Source organism: Myxocyprinus asiaticus, chromosome 6, assembly GCF_019703515.2.
Source record: "Myxocyprinus asiaticus isolate MX2 ecotype Aquarium Trade chromosome 6, UBuf_Myxa_2, whole genome shotgun sequence".
Classification (NCBI taxonomy): Eukaryota; Metazoa; Chordata; class Actinopteri; order Cypriniformes; family Catostomidae; genus Myxocyprinus; species Myxocyprinus asiaticus.
In genome coordinates this window covers 52,193,527-52,217,777 of record NC_059349.1, presented here as the reverse complement: position 1 = coordinate 52,217,777, position 24,251 = coordinate 52,193,527, and the positions used below count along the sequence as shown (strand labels likewise).

Genomic DNA, 24,251 nt, shown 5'->3' with positions numbered 1-24,251 from the left:
GAGCTCTACAGAGACTGCCCACTCCCATGATGCACTGCGAATGACTTAATGGAGTCGGTCTCCCTACACTCTCAAACTTCTTACATATGTTCATACATCTGAATATTTTGCAATACAATTAAAATATATTGTTTCTATACTCAAAATCAACAACTTTAAATCAATCATTTTATATGTTTCCATCGTTTTAATTCGATTACGTCATTTGCAATGCATCATGGCATTGTAGTGTTGTACCTTTGTCTTTTTGTCCGCTTTTAAATACTTTTTTGCTTTAAATCAAAGTTTGTAATGTTGTGATTCACCCCGGAGCTGGTTGGTTTGAAAATGAATGGGAAATTACTTCCAGAACCAAGATGGCTGAAAAAGTAGTATGTGTTAACTTAGAAAAATAATTAAAAAACAGCACATACAGATGCTAAAAATGTGTTCGGTGTGAATGGCCACTGAGACATATATGTATGGAAAAGAAATGTTCTGTACCAATGCTCTAATCCTTCCAAATTGTTTTTGTATATGCAACTTTTAATCTAGAAATATAAACTTATTCTAATTGATAAGTACTTTTTTTTCTTTTTTTTTTTCCTGTAGGTCACTATCGTCATCAAGTACTTTTTCCAGTTCAGTTTTTTTCCATTTAACCAGAATTTGGAGGTGAGCAAGAAGAAACCGTATCACCCACCCAACATCATCGGTGTGGAGAAGAAAGATGGTTACGTGCACTATGACTTGGTCCAGCTGCTGGCACTATTCTTTCATCGATCAATACTAAAAGTTTGTACTTTAATATCTCACATAATGCCTTAAAGGAATAGTTCACCCAAAAAAGAAAAATTTGTCATCATTCACTTGACTTTCTTTCGTGGAACATGAAAGATGTCAGACAGAATGTCAGCCTTTGTCACCATTCGTTGCATCTTTTTTCATTCAAGGAAAGTGAATGGTGATCAAGGCTGTCATTTTGCTGAGTATTCTGCAACTTGATGATTTGAAGCGGTTCAGTTTTCTAAAGCAGGGACTAGAAAACGAACACAAACCTTTTTCCCTTTTTTTTTGGTTTTTTTTTTGCAGAACATCAATGAGAAAAAGCTCCCTTTCGATTTTTCCAGAGTGAAAACTTTTTTTTTATGAAACAAAAGACCAAAGGACTAATCAGAGTACAATTTCCACATTTCAGCAGTAAAAAACCTTTACTTCTTTGAGATGAAACATAAAGAAAATATAAGAATGTGTCAGTATTGGGGGCAGATTGCTGTCATCAGGTAAAAAATAAAAATAACATGGCTTGAAAATCACGTTATGTCAATAATAGCCAGTAGGTGGCTCCAGTGTTCTATGCTGCCACCTACTATGAAATAATTCTAAATTGTATCACAAGTTATGCATTTGGATATATATTTAGACATTATAAAAAAAAAATTTGCCAAACTTTAGCTTTTTTTTTTGTGTCAGAGTGTCAGTTTTTACAATAATGGTACATTAAACTTACAGTCAAACCTGACTTGGCGCTACAAAGTGAAGACGTAGAATTATCCTTTTGTTACCAATCATTTATTTCAAACATCAAAATTGTATTACTCAAAGTAAATGAATAAATGGTGCCGCTTTTTTAATGACTACTTTGACTTGAACCAAGTAAAAAATAAAAATTGGCAAATGGAGGAAAACTATCATGTCTTGTACTGCTCAGATAAAGAAAGATATTTTTATGACATCAGAAAAAGTAATTTCGGTCAAAAATGACCGAACGGTATAGGCAGGTTAATATTAAGGATACTTTTTTTATTTCATACAGGCTACTGTATACTATTCTTGTTATGATTTCTATGCTGATCAATCCCCCACACAGGACAAAATGTGATTATTTTCCTGTTATATCAGAACAAACCAAAATGGGGAAATCATTTCTTTGTTTTAACCCCTGTTCCAAAGTCTTGTTCAGAATTGTAAATAGCTGCCTGACTTTTTTCTGCAGGAAACATAATTCACCTGCCATTATGGGATACAAACAAAACCACTGAAGTTTTGAAAGCTTTGAAAACCATAAAATTGATTTTAAAATCAATTTCTGATGTTGAGTTAGCCAGTGAACATATGCCAGAGTTCAGTTGCTCTCCTTTGAAGGTGCCAGGTCTTAAATTTAGCAGTTTTTTGTACAGACATAGTGTTTTGTGATTTCACAGGGTACCCAAGTGGAAAGTGCAGTGTCATGCTGAAGCTTTTTCACATTTATGTTACAATTTCTCCATCTTACCATAAAGAATTGAGAGTTTCTAGTAAAAATCTCATTTATATTTTCATAGGCGAATTTATTTTTTAACGATAACTTATACAACTTTAAAGACACTGTGAGCTCCGAGGTTGTAAATCGATGTTATATGGTTCTGTTAAAGCCATCATACCACATCATTTCTCAGCTCGTATCTCTGCCTGCCTCTCGGACATTTCAGCCTGGATGAAGAAACGCCACTTTCAGCTCAGCCTTGCCGAGACAGAACTCCTCGTGATCCCATCCAACCCATCTGTTGACCACAACCTCACTTTTCATCTTGGTTCAACTACACTAACACCAACCAGAACAGCCCGGAACCTGGGAGTGGTGGTAGATGACCAGCTTAATTTTGCCACCCACATCTCATAAAAAAAAAAATAAAAAAAATCAAACCTTTTCTGTCTGAATATGCTGCACAGCTCCTGGTCCAAGCTCTGGTCATTTCAAGACTGGACTACTGCAATGCTCTGTTGGTTGGCCTTGGATAAAAGCGTCTGCTAAATGATTAAATGTAAATGTAACATTGTCAACTATCTGGTGAACTACACTACCCATGACACTAAAGAGAAACGCTGCACCAATCAGAGAATCACTGTATAAAAAGCGCATCAAAAGGGCTCTGCAGCAACCGCCCACTCCCTTGATGCACTATGAATGACGTAATCATTGGAGATGGTCTCCCTACACTCTCAAATGACTTATTTATTTGTATATTTACATTTACATTTATTCATTTGGCAGACACTTTTATCCAAAGCAACTTACAAAAGAGGAAAACATAAGCGAATCATCTTAAGGAGACAGTGGTATGAAAAGTGCTGTATTACAAAGTTTCACTAGCATCAGAATAGCATTCAAAACAGAATAAAGTGCAACAGGAATTTCTTCTTTTTTTTTTTTAATGACTGGTTAAGTGCTCATGGAAAAGACGTGTTTTTAGTTGTTTTTTGAAGACAGAAAGTGAGTCAGCTTCACGGATGGAGTTGGGAAGGTCGTTCCACCAACGTGGTATGATGAAGCCGAAAGTCCAGGAAAGTTTTTTGGTGCCTCTTTGTGTTGGTTCAACAAGGCGACATTCCTTAGCCGACCGCAGGCTTCTAGTGGGTGCGTAGCTCTGCAGAAATGATTTTAGGTATGCTGGAGCAGACCCAGTGACTGTTCTGTATGCCAGCATCAGAGCCTTGAATTTGATACGTGCATCAACCGGCAGCCAGTGGAGAGAGACAAGGAGTGCTGTAACATGCTCTCTCTTTGGTTGATTAAAGACCAGACGTGCTGCTGCATTCTGGATCATTTGCAGGGGTCTAATTGGACATGCAGAGAGGCCTGCAATGAGAGTGTTACAGTAGTCCAGTCTAGTTATGACAAATGACTGGACAAGCAGTTGTGTGGCATGTTCAGAGAGGAAGGGTCTTATCTTCCTGATATTGTAGAGTGTAAATCTACATGATCGTGCTGTCTTTGAGATGTGGTATGTGAAATTTAGTTTGTTATCAATGGTTACCCCTAGATTTCTGACTGATTTGGAAGGCGTTACTGTAGTTGCACCCAGCTGCACGGTGGTGTTGTGTTCAACAGCAGGGTTGGCTGGAAAGACAAGGAGTTCAGTCTTGGCTGGGTTAAGTTGCAGGTGGTGCTCCCTCATCCAGGCCGAGATGTCCGCCAGGCAGGCAGAAATTCGAGCAGTCACTGTGGTGTCATTGGGCTGGAAAGACAAGTAGAGTTGCGTGTCATCAGCGTAGCAGTGGTTAGAGAAACCATGTGCCTGAATGATGGGTCCCAGTGATGTTGTGTATATAGAGTAGAGAAGTGGCCCAAGCACTGATCCCTGAGGTACCCCAGTAAGTAGCTGATGTGGCTTGGATACCTCACCTCTCCAGGCTACCTTGAAGGACCTACCTGAGAGATAGGAATTAAACCAGTCTGAATATCTGAATATCATTTTATTAAATTCTTATAATCAACAACTTTATATTAAAAAAAAAATATGTATATGTATTTTTCCATTGTCTTTAATTTGATTACATCATTCGCAATGCTTAATGGGATTGTACAGCTGTTCATTCCCTCATTAGAGATGATAAGTAAACAGTCTTGTACCTTTATTTTTTTGTTCGATTTTCAAATACTTTTTTGCTCCAAATCGAAGTTTGCAATGTTGTGATTCACCTCGGAGCTGGTTGGTTTGGTTCATGGCTTAGAACTCCTTTATGAATGATTTTATGAAATCCCTATGGAAAAAATAAATGGGAAAAATACTTCCGAAACCAATATGGCTGAAATGTGAGTTTTACATATATAAATATATTTTTCTACAATATCAAATTCAAGGTATCATACATATATCATATCAAACATGAAACATGTAACATGCAATATTTCATTCAGTAGATCAATTCAAAACTCAAAGGTCAAAAATAAGACATTATTGTATGATTTTATTTGTTGGATATAGTTGAGAAGGTCAAAACCAGTGAGGTAGAAAAGGCCAAAATGACCATTTCATGAGTTTAAAGCTGAAGTATGTAATTTTTGTGACACTAGCGCCACCAAACGGAATTGAAAAATAAAGGTTTGTTTTCAAACAGCTTTCTGAATATTGGATAAAACATTGTATTACATTTCCAGTCTAGCAATACTTTGAATTTCTCCTAAAAATCCAATGACCACCACAATGGCATTAAAATAAATCTTCATTTGAACCTCGTAAAAAAGAAAGCTTAATTTGTAGTCTCATTTAGTTTATTTATTTAGTTGACTTGTTGTCTCTCCTTGTCTCAGTGTCATGGGCTTTGGGATGAGGATGACCCTAAACTGTCTCGGAAGGAGGCCTGTCTTCATCGGGATGAGTCTGAGGACGAGGGGATGATGACGGTAGTGATTCCAGCTGAGGAAGATAAGAAAAGTTCCCCAGCGTACTCGCTCAAATCCATGAGTCTTGGAAAGTCTGTGGATTCGTCGCAGGTGCATGTACACATTCGCTACCCCGAGCAGCGACCTCACATGCGACGACAGAGCACCAGCGGGGGGTCGCATCTCTCCCGACGTTCATCTGTGCACTCCAAACGAGGTGAGGACTCTTTAGTTTGCAGGAGCACTTTTTTTTTTTCTTTTGCTAGTTCCTAAACTTTAAAACAGAAAGATAAAAAGTAACTATGTAACCATTTACTTTAACAGCAGTTACTGTAATGTGTTACTTTTAAAAGTGACCTTCCCCATCACTGTTCGAAACACAACATTTGCTGCTGATTACAGTTTGTTTGTTGTGACATTTAGTTAGCTGGTTTGTTCACAGGCAGTACAAGCATGCAGAATAGCATTCGTAGAGAAGACAGCGAGCCGGAAGTACCGCAGAAGAGTCGTAAAGAAATTATCGTTGAGAAGATTCGAGAACAAATGATCAAAGTGAAAGTTTACATCCTCAAAAAGTAAGTGTGTGAATGACTGTGTATTTGTGTGTGTTTTTTTGTGGAATAGGAAAAGGGACTTGTGAAACTCATTTCATGTTGTCTTTAAGGAATGTGCATCCTTTCATTTTTAATCTTAAGGAATTTTAAAGATATTCTAACTCTCAATCTATTTTGTCTGTATGTTGTTTGATCTTCTCCTTTCAGGTTGGTTGAGATCTATAAGCCCATTCATCAGTTCTTCTTTAATCTGATCCACCCCGAGTACAGCGCAGTAACAGATGTCTACGTCTTCATGTTTTTGGCCGACACAGTTGATTTCATCATCATTGTCTTCGGCTTCTGGGCATTTGGGGTAGATTTGAAGTTCTGGTGTTATTTAAAGTTTGGAAAGGGTGTTTACATTTTTTTTATTTAAAGGTACAGTTGGGTGTAATGTAATGCATTACATTTTAAATTCTTGTAATCAGATTACAGTTACTGACTTTCAGTTAATTTAATTACTTTTAAGTACATTATAGGGTTATGCTTATTTCTAATATATTATTTATGTAGAATACATAATTATGGTCCCATAACGAGTCATTGTGAAGGAGAAATGTGAGGTGCAAGAAAGAAAATAAACAAGAAAGATATAGACATTATTTTGAGTTTGTTGAGTGCAAAAAGTTGAAAGTAACTTAAAAGTAAAGTAATTAGTAATCTGATTACTTTTCCAATGAAATAATTAGTAAAGTTATCTGTTTACAATTTTAGTGAAATAATTAGTATTTTGTAATGGATTACTTTTTTTAAGTTACTTACCAAACACTTCTTAAAGGAATATTCCGGGTTCAATACAAGTTAAGCTCTATTAATGTCATTCGCGGCATAAAAATGAATAAATTTGTCCCTCGTTCATTTAAAGAAAGGCAAATGTTGTGGTTACAGTAAGGCAATTGCAATGAAAGTAAATGGGGCCAATTCGTAAACATTAAAATACTCATCATTTTAAAAGACGTAAACATTATACATGTTAACATCATTGTAGTGTGATAACTTGCTTACTAACCTTAGTTGTGTAACGTTATATCCAATATTGCAACTTTGCAACTTGCAAATTTATGTTTCAACCACAGATGTCGATAGAGAGCCCAAAACATGGTAGTGGAGCTTTAAATACATTTTAGACACATGATATATATATATATATATGCTTACAGCATGTAAATGTAAATCTGAAAAAAAAAAAGAAAAGTCATACAGGTTTGAACGACATGAGGGTGATTAAAGGATGACAGCATTCAAATTTTTACATGAACTATCCCTTTTTTTCTTCGTCTCACAGAAACATCAGGGAGGTGCTGACATCACTTCATCTCTGTCAGAAGATCAAGTTCCTGGACCGTTCCTTGTCATGGTTCTGATCCAGTTTGGCACTATGGTGGTGGATCGAGCCCTGTATCTCCGCAAGACAGTGATGGGGAAAGTGGTTTTTCAGGTCATCCTGGTGTTCGGAATCCATTTCTGGATGTTTTTCATCTTGCCGGGAATCACAGAGAGGTAAAGGAATGCTGGGAGGAATTAACTACCAAGACACTAACAATGGAAGTTAATGGGGCAAGCGTTCTGAAGTGTTTAAACACAGATATTTGAAGCTTGTATTTTTCTTCACTGCAATTTTTTTTGCAGTCAGTGTGTTTGTCAGTACAAATATCAAAATATCTTTAAAATATGATACTTTAGGCAAAATGGTGTGAAGACTTGTTCTGCTCATGTCTTTTATCTCTCATTCGCAGGCGTTTCAGTCAGAACACTATAGCTCAGTTGTGGTACTTTGTGAAGTGTATTTACTTCAGCCTGTCAGCGTATCAGATTCGATGTGGCTATCCGACTCGCATCCTGGGCAACTTCCTCACCAAGAGCTACAACTATGCCAATCTCTTCCTCTTTCAGGGGTGAGTTTAGAGATGGATGTTGCATGAGATTCACAGAATCTGTTCCAGCTTCCTCTATCAGAGATAAAAGATGAGGACTGAGAGACTGCTTTTTTAACAACTTAAGATGTTAAAATCTATGAACATCAATTGGCAGGAAATGCTCAGTGAATTGTTTCCATCGAGGCATGGGCGTAGAATACGTAGGGGATGCGGGAGACGTGTTCCCCTCACTTTCAATTAAACCAAAGTTCGTCCCCCACACTTTTTCACGGGGCAAATGTGTTTATGCTGTGTCTTTCATACAGCAAATGTCTAAATGTGTAAATGCAAAAGTGAAAATTCATTAATAATCATGTTATTAAATCGATTACAATTTTTAACCGATTGACAGCCCTAAAAATCTATGTATATCTTATATACAGTATTTATGTTTGTCTTGCGCTAAACATGACAAACTACACCGCTGCATCTAGGCTTGATAAATGATGCAAATTTCTCATCCAAACATAATGAGAACAGTGTCCTGTGCCAACCAGTGTTGGGGAGTTGTTAACTATAAGTTGCTACTAACTTTACTACATTTTTCAGTAGTGTGACATTAGCAAAGCTATTTTTACAATAGTGTAACTTTTCCAGTATTGAGCTTCATTTTACAACAATTAGCACTGTAATGTCACAAAATGCTACATTTGTCACATTGTATTGCAAATGCAGCAATGGAGTTGAGGGAGAAATCAAACACGCTCACCTAAACCGTCTTTCTCTCTTAAACCCTGATTCATTTTAGTGAGTCGGTTCTTTCAGACAGTTTATGTAATGAACCAGTTAAAATAAACGATTCCCTTGTATTTAGCATTGGGAACTCTGATTCATTTCATTGAGTCGGTTCTTTCGGACAGTTTATGTAATGAACCAGTTAAAATAAATGATTCCCTAGTATTTAGCATTGGGAACTCTGATTCATTTTAGTGAGTCGGTTCTTTTGGACAGTTTATGTAATGAACCAGTTCAAATATACTATTCCCTTGTTTTTAGCTTTGGGAACTTCTATTAATTTTAGTTAAAATAAACAATGCCCTTGTATTTAGCGTTGGGAACTTTGATTCATTTAAATGAGTCGGTGCTTTCGGACAGTTCATGTAAAAAAAAAAAAAAATGGTTAAAATATACGATTCCCTAGTATTTAGCGCTGGGAACTCTGATTCATTTTAGTGAGTCGGTTCTTTCGGACAGTTTATGTAATGAACCAGTTCAAATATACGATTCCCTAGTATTTAGCGCTGGGAACTTTGATTCATTTAAGTGAGTCGGTTATTTCGGACAGTTCATGTAAGTGAACTGGTTAAAAAAAATGGTTCACTTGTATTAAGTGTTGGTAACTCTGATTCATTTTTGTGAGTCAGTTTTTTTAATTTTTTGGACAGATCATGTAAATGCACTGTTTAAAATAAACGATTTCCTTGTATTTAGCATTGAGAACTCTGATCCATTTTATTGAGTTTTTTTTTTTTTTTTTTTCTCGGACATTTCAAGTAAATGAACCAATTAAAATAAACAATTCACTTGTATTTAATCAAATAAAATAAAATAAAATCCCTTTATTGTCACTCAACCATATACACAAGTGCAACAGTGGGTGAAAGTCTTGGGTGCAGTTCCGAGCAACATAGCAGTCATGACAGTGATGAGACATATACCAATTTGCAATAAACATCAGATTTACACAACACAATATACAATATACAGTATACAATAAAAATACACTGTGTATTGTGCTCCTGACACCAGCGTGTCAGAGTGTGCTCCTCCTCTCTGTAGGCTGTTTCATCATTGTCAGTGATCAGACCTACCACCGTCGTATCATCAACATACTTAATGATGGCATTGGAGCTGTGTGTTGCCACACAGTCATGTGTGTACAGGGAATACATTTAGCATTGGGAACTCTGATTCACTTTAGTGAGTTGGTTCTTTTGGACAGTCCATGTAATGAACCAGTTAAAATACCAGTTAGCATTGGGAAGTCTATTTCATTTTAGTGAGCTGGTTCTTTCGGACAGTTCAGTAAATGAACTTGTTCACATAAATGATTTACTGATTCACTTGAGCTCCGTGCGGCATCAAAAGGACACACTGTGTTAAATATTTTGTAAATTGCAGTACTTTATCACTGTATTTCAATTCAGTGTTTACTAGTTTTAATTGTGTTTATTAATTATAAATGTATGTTCAATATAAATTTGTCACCCTATTCTTTTAACCCTTACGAAAATTGTAGTGCAGTACAGTAGTAAGAACAGTCGATTGTCAGACTTAACTGATGCACAGTATTACGATCATTGGTTAAGTGCATGTTTTGTACTCAAGCTTTCGTCTGATCCCATTCCTGACGGAAATGCGAGCCGTGATGGACTGGGTTTGGACAGACACATCTCTCAGTCTGTCCAGCTGGATCTGTGTAGAGGACATCTACGCACACATCTTCGTCCTCAAATGCTGGAGAGAATCTGAGAAGGTGAGAGAGAGCAGAACAAACCCTACTGAATCTTACATAGGCAACTACATTCTCCGGCAGCATCCTAACTGAATTTAAACCTCGTAGTGACTGATTTGGAAAGCTCTACGTTACATAGACAGCAACACTGTGTGTGGAATTAAAAGCATTCCTCACACGAGTCGCACGGGAGACTTGACTCATAATTGATTCCAAGAGAGTATGGCGTTAACAAGTTGCTAAGGTAAAGACACAATACATTAATAAACGTAAAAATACATTGCACACACTAATGTTGGTAAAATAGTCCATTTTAAATATTTTTCATTTTTCTGGGATTGCCTTCTCTGTAAAGTACATATGTGATGCTGCTTAAATTTTTGAGAAGTCTTAGAAGATATTACATTTACATTTGGGAACAGCCTATGCATCAGGAGCAGGTCTTTAATACTTTAAAATGCTGTCTATGTAGGCAGCTTACTAGGTTCTGAAACGGAGCCAACGTTTGTGTGTGTTGTGTTGTGTTGCAGCGTTTCCCTCAGCCACGTGGGCAGAAGAAGAAGAAGGTTGTAAAGTATGGAATGGGTGGAATGATTGTGATGCTTCTCATCTGTATCATCTGGTTCCCTCTGCTCTTCATGTCGCTCGTCAAATCTGTAGCAGGAGTCGTTAACATGCCACTGGACGTGTCCGTCACTCTTACCCTTGGCGGACTGCAGGTGCACTTTACATTCAAGACCACAAAGTTTTGCTTAATCTTCCTCTGTGTAATTTACAGTACATGGTTGGTTGCATGGTTTTACATTCAGTAAACCCAGAGGAAAACATTTTATTGCTCGGAGGTTGCTCTTTTTATAGCTCAGAAGACTTAATGGAGTTCTCAGTCATATTTTATTTAAGTTTCAACTTTGTGGCAGATGTTTCTCCTAAATTCCTTAAGAGAGTAAACATTTTATTGCTCAGAGGTTGCTCTTTTATAGTTCAGGAGACTTCATTGTGTTCTCAGTTAGGTCTCATTTAGGTATCGGCTTGTCTCAGATGTTTCTCTGAAGATTCCTTGAGAGTAAACATGTTATTGCTCAAAGGTTGCACTTTCATGGCTCAGAAGACTTCATTGAGTTCTCAGTTGTGTCTCATTTAGGTATCGTCTTGTATCAGATGTTTCTCCTAAAATTCCTTAAGAGAGTAAATATTTTATTGCTCAGACGTTGCTCATTTATAATTCAGGAGACTTCACTGTGTTCTCAGTTAGGTCTCAGTTAGGCATCAACCTTGTCTCAGATGATCCTCCTACAATTCCTTGAGAGAAAACATGTTATTGCTCAGAGGTTGCTCTTTTATAGCTCAGGAGACTTCATTGAGTCCACAGTTATGTCTTATTTAGATATCAATCTTATCTCATATGTTTCTTCTAACATGTTATTGCCCAGAGGTTGCTCTTTCATAGTTCAGGAAACTTCACTGAGATCTCAAATATGTCTCATTTAGGTAATAAACTTGTCTCAGATGATCCTCCTACAATTCTTTGAGAGTAAACATGTTATTGCTCAGAGATTGCTCTTTCATAGCTCAGGAGACTTCATTGAGTTCTCAGTTATGTCTCACTTAGGTATCGGCTTCTCTCAGATGTTTCTCGTAAAATTCCTTAAGAGAGTAAACATTTTATTGCTCAGAGGTTGCTCATTTATAGATCAGGAGACTTCATTGAGTTCTCAGTTATGTCTCATTTAGGTATCTGCTTCTCTCAGATGTTTCTCGTAAAATTCCTTACGAGGGTGAAAATGTTGTTGCTCAGAGGTTGCTCTTTCATAGCTCAGGTGACTTCATTATGTTCTCAGTTACGTCTCATTTAGATATCAACTTTGTCTCGGATGTTTATCCTAAATTCCTTATAAGAGAGCAAATATTTTATTGCTCAGAGTTGCTCATTTATAGCTCAGGAGACTTCATTGAGTCTCATTTAGGCATCAACCTTGTCTCAGATGTTCCTCCTACAATTATATAATAGTTATCTAATTTAAGTATGAACATGCTCTATAATGTTTATCCTAAAGTTCAGCTGAAGAAATACAATTAGACACAAATGAGTCAATTGTTGACATACAGTGAGAGTATAGTGATATAAAATGAATGTGGATAGTACAGCTCATATAATTTAACCTTGGAAGAATTTGATGAGTAATGTTTGAGTTCATATTGAGATCTGTGACTTTTGATTGAAGACTTTGGCATCCTGGAAAATTTGAGCACAGTTTGAGACATTGTTGAGATCTTTTCTGAAACTCGAGGAGACATGTGAGATTACTGGAGTCTTTTTTTTTTTCTTTTTTTTTCTGTGGGAAGGGTAACCATCGAAAATGATAGTTGACATGTGTAATTTCTGCACCACTAATGTCATCGAACAGAAAAAAAAATTAAAACTGCTTTTATAAATTATAAAACAGATAGTCCTTCCCCAAACTCACACTATTGGTTGAGCCAGTGTTGCTGTGTTGGTCTGGTCGGGATGCTCAAACAAGCAGAGCACTGTTTTGAAAGCACCACAGAGACACAATGTTTACACTTTTCAGGAAAATCAACCAAAAAATGGCTTACTTATTGTTGTCTCTGCGTATTAAACTGGGATACGAGAAAGTATTTCCACATCGAAAAAATGACACCATCACAGCATCAGCTTTAATGTCTTTGTTTCTCCGTTTTCTTGTTTGATACGTTCTGTTGTTTTGTTTTGCAGCCGATCTTCACAATGAGTGCTCAGCAGACCCATTTAAAGAACATCAGTATCGATAAGTTTGAGAAATTCAAAAGTGGCTACAGCTCTAATGCAGTAAGTAGTTTAAATAGTTTATCTAGTGTTCATTATCAAATTACCTGGGGTCCTTTGCTTGGACAATGATGTAAAAAGGTAATAGCGTCCGATGTAAATATACTCACAGGTAAATTGTGCATCCGTAATTGTTTCTGAGGGTAAAGAAGTTTTTTTTCTCCTGTAGGGTGCCATGCTGTTCCTTGAAGCGTATGTTCATGAGGACTTAACAGTAGTAGATCTGGAAGGAAGTTCTAACTCACTGTGGACCATCAGCCCTCCCAGCAGGGCGAACCTCATTGAGATGCTCACAGGGACTAAGGAATACTTTCCACTTACCATTACCTGGTCCATACAGAGGTACAGAGGACTTAACCTCATTAACATAAAATGATGATGTTTACATAGAGCTACAGAGCAAATATTTACAACAGCGAGTCTAATTTATTAAAAAAAATTAATTTAGAGTCAGACATGACCAAAGTAATAACCTATGGTTCAGCAAATAAGTCATATAAGTTCAGTTTTTATTCAGGAATCAGACTATACTGGTCAGGCTGTATGTTTTTCATTCACTAAAAAGAATGTGATGAAAATCATTTGGTGATGTTATTTTTTAAGGTAAAGGTCACATCTATACTGCCTTCAAAACCGACTAGATAAAGCCATCTCAACAGACAGGATGTGATGCAAATATTGGATTCGGACATGCATTGAGGCCTTTCTAAATCTGTATACAGCATGTAAAAGCAGCATTTTTCAGCATTCAGACGCAGCTGGAAGTTCACTTTGGCTTGAGAATGTTGATATGCGTACAAAAAAACAAAAAAACAAAATGCTGATGGTCCGAACAGAGATGTTAAATCTGTAAAACAGTTAAGACTGACATTCTCGTTACCAGATTTTTCATTAAATCTGTCTAAAGTGTTGCCTGTATTGTCTATATTGTTGTTTTTGTCCATTAGGAATCTCAGTTTAGGTGCCAAAGCTGAAACTGCCACAGGCAAACACATCACCTACCTCGACAACGACACTAGACAAGCACTGGGGAAACTACTAAATGACACTGTAAACAAGGAAGATAAACCTCAAAAAGTGTAAGTTTACATTATAGCCCTTCTCTTTAGTCAGTTATTAACTTGAATACATGTGTGCAGGAACTCCCTTTATGCATTATGCCTTCCTCTCTCTCTCTCTCTCTCTCTCTCTCTCTCTCTCTCTCTCACTCTCTCTCTGTCTCTCTTTATATATATACTGTATAGAGTACCAGTCAAAATTTTGGACACTCCTACTCATTCTTTATTATTACTGTTTTCCCCATTTTAGAATAATAGTAAAGTCATCGAAACTATGAAATAACAGACAACACTAAAGCCATCTTTACACTGCAAAGATGACAGAAATTGCATCTTAAGTGGCATGTGGGTGTATTTACACAGACTATTCACTGCTGCTCAGAGATGGCATAAATGCATTTACACAGCAATTACAAATACATAAATTATATTATGAGATGAATGTTTTACATATCAAATTATGAATATAGAAATAAGAAAATATGAAATTATACTTTTAAATAGTAAATTCTGAAATAAATATCATGACAACAACAAAAAAACAAAAAACAACACAGCTGCACACAAAACAGAGAACAGAACATATTAAACATGTCTGAAGAGTTTGTAGTTGAAGAATTGATGCATTTCTATGCCCAGCCTGTTCATTCCCTCTGAAAAAGTTTCAGTGGAACCACTGTCTTCTGTCTGAACGCCTTCAGTCAGTTCACCCCCAGACCCAGCTTTGATGTTGCTGTGTCCGGTGCGTGCTTTACGCATCTATTTGGATCGCACACAGAGCTTTAGAAGCTCCGAGCAGCTCTTTGTCTGCTTTGGCGGACAGCGGAAAGGAAGCGCTGTCTCCAAACAGAGGATTGCCCACTGGGTCATTGACGCCATTGTGATGGCATAACACACTCAGGACGTGCTGCCCCCCGTGGCGCTATGAGCCCACTCTACTAGGAGTGTAGCGGCCTCCTGGACCCTGACCAGTGGCACCTCTTTGACAGGCATCTGCAGAGCAGCGGGCTGGGCGACACCCAACACCTTTGCGAGGTTCTATAATCTCCGGGTTGAGCCGGTTTCATCCCGTGTGTTGTCAGGTCCTAATAGGTAAGTTCCGGGACAGCTGGCCGGGTGTACCGCTTGCGTATAGTGCCTTTCCCCTCCCATGAGGTGAAGACGTGCGCCTTTGACTCCCAGTCGTGTTCACAAGTTGGATCACTAGATGACTTTCCTCCTTAGCCCTGTGGCAGACGAGTTTGTAGAGAAACTCGCTGCCGGCCCAGTACATGTGCTAACTAAGCCCTGTACTGGGGAAGGTGCTCCACATGCGCTGGTTCCCCATAGGTGACCCCATGTGATATATCTTCCGCTAAATCGTTTCCCTGTCGGTAAACTGCGTTTTCCTTGGGCAGAGGCCCCTCTGGCCCCCAGTCACCATGCTTGTAGAAACTCTTCCCCCCTCAGGTAGGACCTATCATGCAACTTCTCCACGTGACATTCTTCTGACAAGACTCGGTAAGACGATGTGACGTATTTCCACTCGAAATACCCCCCCTTCTCTGGGCGGGGTGTGGTCTCCGCGGTGCCTTCCCCTTGGGAGTGACACCCCCCTGACGTAGACATTTATGGCCCCCAGTCAGTTAACAAATTCCACTCTTTTTGGGGAGAAAAAAAGAGGAAAAGAGGCCACGGCTGGGCTAGCTTGTCCCTATTTGTTGGGCAGTCGACTTGTTCCTGAAGGACCACTTGATGCTCATAAGAGCGTTGAGGGAGGTTACGTGATGGCCTGGTGCGCTGGCTACGAGGCACACAGCGGTCTGCCCATCTTGCACCGCCAGTCCACATAACACAGTTCAGCTAGTTGTGGCGTTTTGTATAGGGACCCCTAGTGTCACTACATCGACACAACGTTGAGTGAGTGACAGACAGGGAACATCCTGGTTGCTTTCGTAACCTCCGTTCCCTGATGGAGGGAACGAGACGTTGTGTCCCTCTTGCCACAACGCTGAACTACCCACTGAAATGGCCGGGACCTTGTCTAGGCTCCTCAGCACAAAACCTGAATGAGTGGTTGCATACCAGCTCCTTTCATACCTGTAGGTCCGGGGGAGTGGCATGCAAATTTCACTCGCCAATTCCTATTGGCCTTTTTTCTTGGGGGCTCCCAAGAGTCACTACATCAACACAACGTTTCGTTCCCTCCATCAGGGAACGGAGGTTACGAAAGTAACCAGGACATTATAACAACACAGGGGTGAGTAAACAATGATTGAATTTTCATTTTTGGGTGAACTATCCCTTTAAGGCTGCCCAGATGCTGCATTTCATTTAAACAGTCCCTAGTATCGATGGCAGTTCTGATGCTACTTTGTTTCTGAGATGGGTCAGAGCAGGCATAATTTAGTCTGGCTTTTATGCGGCATTGCATATTAACATAGAATTTTAAGAGCAGCCTTAATTGATGCTGCTGTTCACTTAGTATGAATAAAATTGACCAAGAACTACAAGAAAGACATTTATAATGTTCCAAATAACTGTTTTTATTTAGATTATTCTTCAAACTTTCCGTTCATTCAAGAATCCTCTACTTGCAGAAACGCATGTGTTTGGGATACTGATCATTGAAGCTGCCAGTTTAGCTCCTGTTGGAGTCTGTTTCTCAAACTAGAGACTCTGATGTGCTTGTCTTGTTGTTGTGCATCTGGGCTGTCCACTTCCCTCTCTGTCCTGGTTAGAGCTCTCTGTCCTGGACACTTGTTGACTGCTTTAAAGTGGCCCTAAAAAGTGTTTGGAAACTTGAGCCACACTTAAAAATGTGTGGATGCCATTTTAATATGTATGTGAATGTGTGTGTGTGTGTGTGTGTGTGTGTGTGTGTGTGTGCATGTCAGTGGCAATTAGGCATTTAAAACCATGTTACTTGAATTGAAGCTGAGAGAATCTGCAAAGTGGACCAGACTTTGTGCTGATAGTCTGGCTCTAACTACTCTTTTACTATACATTTATAAAAATGGGCTTAATGGTTAATTTTTTGTTTGTTTTTTGATTTTTAGGGTCATCAAAAATATTTTTCCAAGATACATCAGAGCACCAAGCGATTCCAACTCCAAGCCTATTGACCAGCTTTACCCCAGTAATACACCAGTTATCTTTATCATATTCAGACCTTTACAAATGCTAGGTTTGCTACTGTGTGTTGTTCTACAGCCATCATGAGACTTACAAAATGCCTCTTTCTCTTCTTCACCCATCAATGTTGTCTCTAAGATAAACAATTAATGGACATCACGCTGTCTCTTAAGAAGTCAGAAGAAAATAGTTCCAAGGGTGTTCAGGAGTGGTGGATCGTGAATCAGACAGAACCTGGACCGCTGAATGCTGAATTAGGCAAAACACAAAACGATTCTGGTCTGGAGATTTATGTCTTTAGTGACCAAGTCAGTCCACCAAGTCTGGGATTTCTAGCTGGATACGGGTAAGTAACAAAACAATCACATTACTGTTTCTGTTTAGTGTTTATTCATTTTTCATCATGCATTCTAATGACTACAAATACATTTTAATTCAGTTGAAAATGTTTTCTTCAGGTTTACTATTACTGTAATAATTGGTAGAAAAAAATATAAGCTGTCAACTAAATACAAAGTTTTTATTTTCCTGATAAATGTCAATGTCAAGTAATTGTTTTTCACTTTTAATGACAGTGATAGCAGCATGAAGCAACATAATCACATTAAATTGAAATAAAATTGACATTTAACATACAGTACAGCTATATGGAATGCAGTTTGGACCAATGAGATTTCATTGTGGGTGGAGCTACCCAACACAGTGCAATGAAAATAGAAGACAACTGACAAAATATCTTGTCGCCAGTCACGGTTGCAGTTGTGGCTGGTTAGGATAATAGTTTATATTGAGATATGATTTATCACTTGATGCTTTGAAATGCTCCTGGTTAAGACATGGTGTAACTCCACTCCTAGTGTCTTTAATATATTAAATGAATAACCTTAATATTTTTAATTAAGGTTCAATTGAATGAATCTGAGTGAGGAGGTAATGTGTTTATTCTGTTAAACTGAATTGAATTTATTTGGATGGTGTTGAGCTGAACGTAACTTGCCTGTATGCAGGATCATGGGTCTGTACATGTCGGTGGTTCTGGTTATTGGAAAGTTTGTGCGAGAGTTCTTCAGCGGAATCTCGCATACCATCATGTTCGAAGAGCTGCCAAACGTGGACCGCATCCTCAAACTCTGCACCGACATCTTCTTGGTCCGAGAGACGGGCGAACTGGACCTGGAGGAAGACCTGTACTCCAAGCTCATCTTCCTCTACCGCTCTCCAGAAACCATGATTAAATGGACCAGAGAGAAGAATGAGTGAAGATGAGGCTGGTCACCTTCGGATTAACTCGGAAGTGCAACGAGCTCCAAGCTAATCACAAAAAGCACAAAGCAGGAATTTCTCCCAATTTCCTTGCGGGTTTGTGAGTATACAGTTGGACTGAACTGAAGAACCATTGTTCTGATAAAACACTGGCACTCACACTATAGCACATGACTGGACAACAGCGTTATTGTTTTCACCTAGTGGACATGGTCTCTGGATTGTAATCTCTAATGTTTTTTTTTAAAGGGCTTACTCTTGATAAGTGATGAACTTTGGGGCTTTCAGGCATGCGTCACTTTGAATACAACCTTTGACCTTTGGGATTGCATGCAATATGGGGGCAGTCCTGATGACCTCATGACCCTCTGAATCATGGAGGAGAGATTAAAATCTTGCCGCGATCAAGACAAGATATACCGAACCTACTTCAGACTCGTTGGTTTGATTTTTTTATGGTTGGTTTTTCTGAATTTGGACGAAAAAATGCAACGTCTGAGTTTTACAGAAAGCAAAACCAAGGCCCAACGGGGAGCTGTGAATTACGTGACAGTCTATATGCCTTATTTAATTTGTACAATCAACTAAATGATCATTATTCATCACCTTTCTCAGGAATACTAACGGATCATTTCATCACATGGAGGCGTCAACTTTTTTCTCGTGTACGACATAGTACGAAAAGGAACGTACCCAATAGTACAAACTATCTTCCTTTGAGACTTTAAATGTATCGTCCGTAATTTATGAATACAGATTTGGGACAAACAAAGGACTTTTAGTGTTTTATAAGACCTGTAGAAGTATTTAGAATTTTTTCGTTATTCAAGGGAGATTGTTATCACACTTTAATTTACAGCAATTTCAGCAATTCTGGATTACTATTATTAACACAATGGGCCTCATTCATGAAACGTGTAAATTACATAAAACTACAATTGCATAAATAATCACAATGCAAAAAATTGGGTCTTTTTTTTTTTTATGATCAATTTCCACAGAATTGTTTTGGTCATTAGGCCCTATTCATGAAATTCGAGCAGAACGCATTTGGTATATTGTTCGTAAAACCATTTTCGTGTAAATTGTTACAATGCAATAATTGTTTTTTTGTTTTTTGTTTTTTTTGTTTTTTTTTTACAATTTACACAGAATTTTGATCTGGTTACTAGTTCTCATTCATGAAACACAAACGGAACAAAATTCTGTAAAAATTATTCCTAAAAACATTCTCGTGTAAACTGTTACAATGTGATAATTTATGTAATTGTTTTATTGTAATTTACACAGAATTTTGATATGGTTATTAGGCCTCATTCGTGAAATACAAACGGAAACAAAATTCTGTAAAAATTGTTCGTAAAAACATTCTTGCGTAAATTGTTACAATGCAAAAATTTACGTGTTTTTTTTTTCCGTTAATTTACACAGAATTTTGACCTGGTTATTAGGCCTCATTCGTGAAATACAAACGGAAACAAAATTCTGTAAAAATTGTTCGTAAAAATATTCTTACGTAAATTGTTACAATGCAACAATTTACGTGATTTTTTTTTTTTCGTTCATTTACACAGAATTTTGATCTGGTTATTAGGCCTCATTCATGAAACAAACAGAAACAAAATTCTTTAAAAATTGTTCATAATAACATTCTCGCATAAATTGTTACAAATCAACATTTTACGTAAAAATGTTTTTTACAAATAATTTTCACAAAAATGTGTTCTGGTTATTAGGCCTCATACATAAAACACACGAGCAGATCGAATTTGTGTAAATTGTTCATAAAACCATTCTCATGAAAATTGTTACAATGCAGGAATTATTTACTAATAATTTTGGTCTGGTCATGTGGTCTCATTCATGAAACAAGAGCAGAAACAAAATACAGTATAAACTGTTCGTAGGAACCATTTTTTGCGTAAATGTTTAAAATGCAATAATTTACGTAAAATGTTATACAAACATTTTTCACAGAAATTTGTTCTGGTCATTGGAAACCATTAATGAAACACAAGCTAAATGAATCTGTGCAAATTTTTGGTAAAACCATTATCATGTACATTTTTACAATTAAACGTTAAAAAAGCTTTTCCAATTTACACAAAATCGGTCTGGCATCATTCTTTAAAACACGAGTGTAAATTTGTTTTGGTGCAAATTGTTCATGAAACCATTTTTGAAAATAGTACGGAATTTGTCACAATGTGACAAATCCTATGAAAATGTTTTAATGAAAAATTTTCACACAAATTTGTACTGTTTGTGTTTCCTGAATGAGGCTCAATGACCATTCAGGTAAAACATGTAACTTGGAAACATAATAATAATAATAATAATTAGTTATTAACAGGTAGACTACATCCTTGAAGGCATGAGAGATTCATAGATAGTTAGTGCTATTAAATATGCTTTGCAAAGCCTGGGAGTTGTGCTCGTCAGAAAGTTGTTTGTACATGGGGAATAACCTGACTTACATTTGTACTACATCTATTTATTTGAGCAATATGATTGGCGGGGCTACAGTCAAGAATACGAAATACATTTATATCGTACACCTTTGGCAGCCATACTCAGGAAAGAGCTTTCTCTGGATCAGGGTATCATGGATATATTGTACCAGTGGAGTCTTCGTTAGGTTGTACACTCCATTTGCCATAGTTTAACATTGGAAAATGTACGATATGACTATTAATGTGAACTCCACTCTGATGGATTGTGGTTGTGTTGTGATGCTTATGGAGAAAACTGAATGTTTTGAGTCCAAAAAAACCTCCATCTCCAAACTATGCATTAAAAACAATGTAGCATGAATGAAAAACTAATGTTTGACATGAAACGCTTTCATTATGTGTGCATAACTTTTCCAGCAACAAGAAAATTGGGTGGAAAAAGTTAACTCTGTACCTGGATGAAACAGGAAATGGGTTTAAAGGAGTTTATTAACTTCAATAAAGCACACATATAAAGGACAAAATGTCGTTTTATTTTCGAGTCTACTTTTTTCTCAGATATTTTAAATGTAAAAGGGATGTATGAAGCAGTTTAATTGGGCTGTATATTACCTACAACTGGAAAAAAAAATACAATGGTTTTAAATCTAAAGTGGTTGCGAAAAAATGCAAAAATTGGCCCTTTAAGCTCTGAAGGTGTTTTTAAATATTTCCTGTTTCAGTGGCATATCCAAAATGAAAGGCTTATAACTTGACAAAAAACAAAACAAAACAAAACAAGAAGGGTCAAGTGTTTGGTTTCACTGTAAAGAAAACTTATCAAATGTTTTATTGATATAGACTATTCTGAGACTCTCAGCTTAAGAAACTGATGAAACTTCACATAAAAACAATTGAGCCAAAAATTGACTTTTTTTCTTATTCTTCTTATTTGAGATGATATAATTCTGGGTGTATATAAGGTGGCTACAAAAAACTGTATCTGAGAAAAATTTTGTGTTGATACGACAAAGCAATCAAAAGTTATAGCATTAAAAATATAATTTATCATAGTGTCCAAAAACGTCTCCATGTGTCCAGTAGCCTCTCCAAACAAATAAAACATAATAATTGTGCATAAGAGCTAATGACACATGCAAACACAGCAATGAATAAAAGTTTGCACAGCATGCAGACATGATTTTAGTAATGAGATTTCCCAGAATGAGTGCCTTTTGTCTCAATGAGTCTGCATTGAGTCTGTGTCATGTACTTGGCGCCATCTCCTGGTGGCCATATGTAACATTGTGCTTCATGTGGATTATCTAAAGATCTATGCATCTGATTCCATTTATTTTTCATGAAGTTATAAGCAAAAACACGGGATATAAGCAACACCAGCAAAATTGTCAAAGGCATATAATTATTTATTATTTGCTATACTTTTGTCTGTGAGTAAAACAAATAGGCTGGTTGTATTCTACTCTTTGAGAGCTTTCCAACAACGTATGACACATGGCTATTTGATCAGTTTGATGATTTTACTGATTGCAATAATACAGTGCAATTTTTTTTATTTTTTTAATAAATTATCAAAACGGAACACTTCTGATTTGTCTGCAAATTTCAAAGCACTTGTTCGTTTTGGTCATAGTGCCTGCATGCGTTGGAAAGTACAGCTTTTAAGCTTTCAGACGATACCTATTTTGTGTTGGTCAAGACTGTAGTTATTATATTTAAAACATTTTCTCCCCTTTATTTTCTCCCCAATATGACATGCCCAATGCCCAATGCACTCTAAGTGCTCGTGGTGGCGTAGTGACTCGCCTCAATCCGGGTGGCGGAGGACGAATCTCAGTCTGAGACCGTCAATCTGTGCATCTTATCATGTGGCTTGTTGAGCGCATTACCACGGAGACATAGCGAGTGTGGAGGCTTCACGCTATTCTCCGCAGCATCCACGCACAGCTCACCACGTGCCCCACCAAGAGCAAGAACCACATTATAGCGACAACGAGGAGGTTACCCCACGTGACTCTACCCTCCTTAGCAACCGGGCCAATTTGGTTGCTTAGGAGACCTGGCTTGAGTCACTCAGCACACCCTGGATTCAAACTCGTGACTCCAGGGGTGGTAGTCAGCGTCTTTATAGATTTCTGTAGGGGTCTGTTCAGCTGTGAAATGCTGTGACATTTCCCCCTTTAAAAATAGTCGCTTGATCTTTCTGACATAATATTTAAAGTAGTGACATAGCAAAGGTCTTTTCGAACATCGAAATCTTTTACAGTTTTGATCAGTATTTCATTATGGTAACACTTATTGGACCTGTCAAGCTAAATATTATTCATATAACTCTTATAACTATGATAAAGTATTAATGTTATTGAAAAAAATAAATAACCCATTACATTTCTTTTTCAGAACCAATTTGACCCCAAAGACCATAAGAATGCACTCGTAACGAACAGCGCACAAGGGTTAAGAAAACATGCAAACATACTTTCAAATGCTTCTTAAATTTGATGTTTAATCCTTTGCAGTTGACAGGATATTAACCTTTGGAAGGCAGAGTTTACACAGTGCACAGTGATGTGTTTTCCTGTGTCGCCTTAAAAGTGAAATTATCTCTGTACATCCAGTGGTCAAATGCTGATTTAGACCGCTCCATTCTCACTTGGCTAATGATGAGTATCAGGTCTGTGTGCAATTTCACAACCCTCCCCCTCTCCTTCTCCCTCTCTTCCGAAAACACTGGAAGAGTTACCGATTGTATATCAAATGTAGGCTGATTAAAAGTGAATTATTAAAATTAGACAACCTCACACTCTGCCTTCGCTTACGGAATTTGACCGTGCAAAGGTAAAAGTGACCGTGCCTTCCAATGTGGACAAGTGAAGTGTCTTGCCCATGCTGTTTAGAATAAGATGATTTTTTTTAATTATTTATTTTTTTAAAAGGTGCATTTTTTTAATCGTTATCAGCGTAGTGGTGCGCATGTAAACATGCTAAATGTTACACATTTAATAAAAAATAAAAAAAAATAAAAAAGGACAAAAAGGAGACATGTTTATTGCTGTGTTTACAATAAATAAAACATGTTTATAATCATCTATCTTCATCATTATTAAAACCAATACAGAAGAGACAAAAAACACACTGGGCTGATCTGATTGGATTGAACCCACATAGACAAAAAATCATGTTTAGTTTCAAATGTGAGGGTATAAAATTTTTTAGCTTTAGAGTCCTCTAAATGTATTTTCCCAGTTTCCTTTGATCTAATTAATCTGTGCTGAATTCATCAGAATTCATACTGAATCGCACAGTTTGAAACGACCTTTAGTAGTAGACAGTGATGGAACAGTATATATTGATTTTTTAATTGTTTACATCTCTCAACAACACTTGGATTAAACTACTGTACATAATGGACAATTATATATTATGTTACAAGCTGTATAAATAATT

At 37.3% G+C, this 24,251-nt stretch overlaps 1 protein-coding gene across 2 annotated transcripts in view; it reads left to right on the top strand.

Annotated features, from left to right (window-relative positions):
* LOC127442509 (piezo-type mechanosensitive ion channel component 2) overlaps positions 1-19,488 on the top strand; it is a 133,213-nt gene extending 113,725 nt beyond the window's left edge. For both annotated transcript variants that reach the window (XM_051700599.1, XM_051700600.1), the window contains 14 exons: positions 592-774; positions 5,054-5,342; positions 5,568-5,700; positions 5,887-6,034; positions 7,007-7,221; positions 7,458-7,616; positions 9,966-10,113; positions 10,623-10,811; positions 12,827-12,919; positions 13,086-13,258; positions 13,864-13,995; positions 17,013-17,092; positions 17,227-17,434; positions 18,096-19,488. In XM_051700599.1, the coding sequence (XP_051556559.1) occupies positions 592-774; positions 5,054-5,342; positions 5,568-5,700; positions 5,887-6,034; positions 7,007-7,221; positions 7,458-7,616; positions 9,966-10,113; positions 10,623-10,811; positions 12,827-12,919; positions 13,086-13,258; positions 13,864-13,995; positions 17,013-17,092; positions 17,227-17,434; positions 18,096-18,348 (2,403 nt within the window). In that variant the 3' untranslated portion in view covers positions 18,349-19,488. The remainder of the gene's footprint in view (positions 1-591; positions 775-5,053; positions 5,343-5,567; positions 5,701-5,886; positions 6,035-7,006; positions 7,222-7,457; positions 7,617-9,965; positions 10,114-10,622; positions 10,812-12,826; positions 12,920-13,085; positions 13,259-13,863; positions 13,996-17,012; positions 17,093-17,226; positions 17,435-18,095) is intronic.
* Positions 19,489-24,251: the final 4,763 nt, after the last annotated feature.